The following is a 6,035-nucleotide window of genomic DNA, read 5'->3' as shown; positions in this document are numbered from 1 at the left end:
TCATGAGGCCCAATGAGACCCACAGAGCCACATCGCCCACAAAAAGTAGAAAGAAAATCCAAAGACCAGAGCCTCTGAAATTCTGTTTATAAAAGTTACGAACAGAAACAATGACAAAAAGGAGTAGTCTGGAGTCCAACACTTACTGGTAACGTGTTTGACTTGATACAAACCAAACTCTCACTCTTGTTGGACAAAGGTCGAATAGAGTCCTGAAGACCCTGAACGTGACCCCCTTTGCAGATAGAAAAAAGGAGGAGCCAATCTCTTCCAAAAAGCTCAAATATTTTGAGATTAATTTCAGAAATTTTCAAGAAAAAACAAAGAAATTCTCTGAGCTCCAAAAAAAACCTCAGAAATTTCCATGAATAAAGGCAGAAATTTTCAATATTTAAACAAAATATTTTCTGACATTTTAAATCTCGAAATTTACAAGAAAACAAACTATTGATTTGTGAAACATCACTATTGATCAATTTCAGCACTTTTTATGCATTTTATGAACAAAATGAGCATGTAAGTTTCCCAAATCACACGCTTGGTTTAAAATATTCTGTAATCAGTGTTGAATAATCTAGTCCAGGTCTGAAGTGTCTACGTGTTTTAATTTTTATACTAGAGCAGATTAAAAATGATAAAGGTAGTGAAACGTGTGGAATTGTCCTTTACACTTTTGTGAAAACTTCAGTTTCTTTCATTTAAATTTCTGACTTTACAATGTCAGAAAATATTAAGTTTAAATATCAAAAATTTCTGACTTAATTCATGGAAATTTCTGAGTTTATTTCTCGCAAATTTACAACTTTTCTACATAAGAGAATTTCCTGCTTGTTTTTCTCTAAAATTTCTGAAAACAATCTCAGAAATTCAGTTTTTTTCTTGCAAATTTACAACTTTTGGAGCTCAGAGAATGTCCTTGTTATTGTTTTTCTTGAAAATTTATAAAATAATCTCAAAATTTCTGAGTTTTTTGGCAGAGATTTGCACCTCATTTATTTTTTATTTTTTGAAAAATGGCCCTAATACACCACTGTATGTTTCAGATTTTCCTGCAAGATTCAAAGGTTGATCTAGCGTTCCAGAAGGGCCAAAACCACCCTGCTACTCCTGAGTCATACTGTTGCCAGTACTGGTCCTCGAGGGCCACTACCCAGCATGGTTTAGCTGTTTCCCTGCTCTTCTGCAGAAACGTGTTATTCATTCATCTAAATCAGGTGTGTCAAAGCAGAGAAACATCTAAAACATGCAGACCAGAAGCTGTCAGACGCCCCTGACATCGACTTCTCAGTGAGGAAAAAGCAGCGTTTGTAATGATGAAAATGTTGGAACGCTCCAAGCTTTAAGAAAATTGAAAACTGTTTCGAGCTTTTAGATGTTTATCGCTGGCCTGAAATTTTTTATTAGATTCAAACAAAATAAAAAATGATCAGTAAAGGCAATAAAAAAATCTTTGTAAAATACAGTCTGTACGAAATATTACACTTTAGAAAACAAAGTCTTTTAAACGTGGAGTTTATAAATGTGTGTTTTTCTTACGTTATTGATCATTAGATGCATGATGGTTTTAGGGATGAGGTCCCGTATGCACTTGTTGACAATGGCCATGTACGAGTCCACCAGGTTCCGGATGGTTTCAACTTTACGCTCCAGCTGGGGGTCCATGGAGAAGTTATCGGTGGTGGTGGTCGTCTCACTCTCAACCTGTAGGTTGCAAACATTCTGATTAAACAAAAAGTAAGTGCTTAAATTTAAAAAAAAAAGTTTTGTATTAAACAGTTATTTGAACTCTTGATGCTGTGATTATGAAGTGGATAAAGACTAAAACATCCTGGAGTTCCTAAAGTTTTCAGCTTTTGAACAACAAATGAAGAGACTTGGATTGTTTTGAGTTATATAAACACTGCTTACAAAATGCCTCAACTATGATATATTTTTACGCCTTTTTAACCAGTTTTTATGTTTTCTAACAGTTAAGACTATATGAAAGTCCATATGATTTCTTTGTATCTTCCCTCCTAATGAGTGTTTGACATCCCACAGTGGAATCCTAACCCTGAGTTTTGTGAAGCCCTGCTCTAAAGGACAGCAGGCAGCGGTGACATCACTAACAATGTCCGGATTAGAGCAGCTGTTCTTGCTGAAATGCAGCTGAATGAGTTCACAAACCGTAGTGGTCTTTTCGGGGTAGACCCCGGCGCGGAGGAGAGATGACTTCCAGCTGTCCACATCGTCCTGAGAGTCACAGGCCAGCTCCAGAGTTCGGTTGTCCTTGTACACATTTCTAAACAGGTGAAATCCACACAACCTTGTCATTAATGAACACACTTGTAACCAGGTGTATCTAACACCATGTGATTGTAGCTTTATTGTAACAATAACTAATTTAACATTGCCTGCTATTAAAGTAATCAGCAAAGGAAATAAAATTTGTGTCTGGAATGCTTGGAAATGAGAATGGCTGTTGCTGCTTTCATTAAAGGGCCAATATTATGTGTTTCTCATGCATATATTTAAATACTATACCATAATAAATTAACTATGTCACCTTCAGTTGTTATTAAAATGCTGTTTTTATGTTTAAATAGAAAGTAAACTTGACTTCTCATCATATCTGTTTCTAAACACCTTGAAATTGGCCTCTGTCTCTTTAAGAACCTCCTTCTGCTTCTGTCCTGCCCATTTCAGCACAGGACCGTGTGTGTGTGTGTGTGCTCTGTGATGAGGAAGCTCAGCTTGGAGACACAGCCCAGAGGAGGAGCAGGTCCCAAAAGAAGGTTAAGGTCCGAACCGGTAATTTTTGCTCCCCTGCCTGGCTGCCTCAGGACACTACAGGATTTCTCAAACATGCATGAATGAGTCAAAGCAAGGCTCTGGGCATGTTTATGAGGAGAGGGTAACATTATAACATGATATAAAACTCAAAAAAGTTGATTTTACATGATAAAGCTCCATCAACATTACCTGCTCTTAAAGGGGCAATATCATGTAAAATCAACTTTTTTGAGTTTTATATCATGTTATAATGTTATACTCTCATAAAAAACATGCCCAAAGCCTTGCTTTGACTCATTCATGCAGGTTTGAGAAATCCAGCAGCGTTTTTAGGAAGCCATGCTGAGGAGCAAAACAACAGGTGGGGACCAGAAACACCTTTTGGTACCAGAAACGCTCCTGGGATGTGTCTTTAAGCCAAACTTCCTCATGGCAGAGCCCCCCTCCCCCACCCCCGCACACCTCGCTCATGAGTCCTGCAGGCTCTCTGGTGAAAGTGAAAGTGAAACTTAACTGTGCTGAGCTCCTAACATTAGTTCTCACTCAGTGAAGCTCTTTTCAGATTAAAAATACCTTTGAGGAAATGTATTTTCAGATGCCAAGTAAACTGCATCATAGCAGCCCCACCCCTTCCCCCCGCGACCCCACCCCCGCACCGAAATGGGCGAGACAGAAGCGGAAGGTGGTTCTTAAAGAGACAGAGGCCAATTTCATGGCATTTAGAAGAGGAATTGATGAGAAGGTAAGTTTATTTTCTATTTAAACATAAAAACAACATTTTAATAAGAACTAAAGGTGATATATACACTTTATTGTGGTATAGTATTTAAATGTATGCCTTAGAAACACACAATATTGGCCCTTTAAGAGATAAGACAAGATTAACATGATAGTTTCATTTTGTCAGCTAAAAAAACTCATTGTCTAAATATAATAAGATATTATTGAAATCAAATAAGTTTTTGTCAAAATATTAAGATGAGTATGCACTTGAGGCTACTTTATAAAAACTGTAATTATTGTTCTTTGGTGTGACATTCTTCCGTTTTCTCAGTCAAACAGAACAGAGGATGGAGAACAGGGCAGGAGGCTTTGCTCACACTGACAACATGGATGTTGTTTGGTTAAAAAAAAAACAGCAAACTAAACAAACAGTGTCATATAAAAGTGTAGAGGTGTATTTTAATAGTGTTGTTTCTCCGAGGTTCAGCATGTTATGTTTGGGACAAAGTTGTTTTACAAGATTGAAACTTAAAAAAGGACCTGGTTTGGCTAACCTGGACAAACACTTCAAGCCTTTTCTCCATTCTCTGTTCTATCAGTGCTGTCACCTGATAAGATAATAACTAGTGACAAAGCATCACTTCAGAAAAATGTCCAGACTATCCCTTTAAGCACAGCTGTCTCAAGATAATGAAAGTGAACATTGTTGTCTTGGAATAACATAAGAAAAATACATTTCTACGCTTCTTTTCATAGCTTCTGTGACCTCATTGGTTCTTCGGACCACCTGAGCAGCAGCGAGGAGGATTACCTCATCTTGATAAAAACTGATTTTTTAAAGTGTTGCTGTGTTAACGTCACTATCAAAGCTGCTCACATAATCTTTAATGTATTTTACACATTTAAGTACGAGTGCAGACGTCTTTAGTTCTGCTTGTTTTATCTACGTTTCTGATTTTTAAGTTATTTACCTGACGAACGCAGCAGGTGGGAAAAATATAATTAAATAAGCAACGCAAGACAGGCAACCGGAGTAATTTCTTTTAACTTCTCTTACAGCCTGCCATTTTCTCAGCCAAAATTTTAAATAAATTAAGAAATATAATTTTTACGCTACATTCTTACTGTCAGCTGCCACGACAGGCGAGTGATCCGCTTCTGTTTATGTGTACATTTATGTGTCTGTTAGCTAAATAACTCATGAACCAATGAACACATCTGAACGAAATTCTCATCAAGTAATGGTTTATTATACCTCTACAACCAATTTAAACTCATGCTGTGTCAGTTTATGGGTTGCAGCCGACGTCGGCCACGTACGTCTCTGCCCCGCGCCGTAGGCTGTCCCAATTCGTAGGTGCCTACTCATGCTGCTGACAAAACCCCCAAAACTTAGGCTGCATCTGAGTATCCTCAGCAGCTGATGGTATCCCAGAATTCATTGTGCCATCAACAAATTAACAGAAAAATAAAGTTGGTGAAGTATTTTTTTTTTTTACTTTTTACGGTACAGATTTTGATTTTATCGCAGACTTTTGTGATAAAATTCCAAACTCCGCTGTGAGTTTAGCAACATAGCTGAAGAAAGTTTTCTTGCAATGAGATGTTAAATAAAATGCAGTTACATTGGTTACATTGTAGCTAAACCCAAACTATTTAACGATTTTTATTTATTTACTTGTAACATTTTTCTAATAAAACTGAATTTTATGAAGTTATACCATAAAAAAACAACTGAAGCGTTGTGATGTAAAACGTAGGCAGCACGTGGTCACGCAAACATATCTCTTCTGTAGACTAGACCGTCTCAATTCACAACTGTTCATGCTGTCAACATGAGTGGCCTATGGCCCACGTAGACTGTGGCCAATGTCGACCGCAGTCAACGTCGGCTGCATTGAGACACAACCTTAGAGATAATGTGATTCAAGATGGCCGCCACAGCTAATCGACCCTAGCAAACACAAGGATAGCTATAACGAACTGAAAATTTGGCGTGGTAGTAGCTGAGAGTCATCCTGAACACATATTTGAAGTGCTGGTAGATTGCATCAGATCAGAGGTGCCCAAAGTTGGGCCCGCAGGCCAAAAGTGGTTTGCCAAGCCATTTGATTTGGCCCACCAGCAGTTGTCCTAGTTAGATTGTAGTATCCTGTCCTATGCAGAAACACTATATTTCCACTTAGTCTTTCCAACCACTGGTCCAAATATACATACAAGGAGCTGTAGTCCGCTAGTCTTAAAGGGATCCCTGATTGGTTGTAACGTTAGACTTTATTTTATAAACATAAATTTTAACTGTAAAATAAAGACTAAAAATACTGTGTGCTGTTTAGTTTTTATCATTTTTGAACTAAAAGTTTAAAAATATATTACACGGACAGGGCCATTTTATTTACATGCAAAGCATTCTGGGTAAATGATGACGTGGATAGGTCCTCGGTGCGAGGCTGCTAGCGAGCTATATCCACCCTGAAGGTTAATCTTGGACCCAATGCCATCATTATGCTTTGCAACAATAAGGTTGTGAAGGTCTTGAG

General features: G+C 37.7%; 1 protein-coding gene across 1 annotated transcript in view; it reads right to left on the bottom strand.

Annotated features, from left to right (window-relative positions):
• Positions 1-1,536: 1,536 nt before the first annotated feature.
• The window catches only part of dnm3b (dynamin 3b), a gene marked incomplete at its 3' end in the record, with an annotated part of 38,241 nt that continues 33,742 nt past the window's right edge, over positions 1,537-6,035 (bottom strand). The window contains 2 exon segments of the mRNA XM_014013816.1: positions 1,537-1,701; positions 2,167-2,281. Of these exon segments, the coding sequence (XP_013869270.1) occupies positions 1,537-1,701; positions 2,167-2,281 (280 nt within the window).

Source organism: Austrofundulus limnaeus, unplaced genomic scaffold, assembly GCF_001266775.1.
Source record: "Austrofundulus limnaeus strain Quisiro unplaced genomic scaffold, Austrofundulus_limnaeus-1.0 Scaffold106, whole genome shotgun sequence".
NCBI classification, from domain to species: domain Eukaryota; kingdom Metazoa; phylum Chordata; class Actinopteri; order Cyprinodontiformes; family Rivulidae; genus Austrofundulus; species Austrofundulus limnaeus.
Note: the sequence above shows the minus strand (reverse complement) of the source record. Positions and strands in the feature narration are given on the sequence as shown.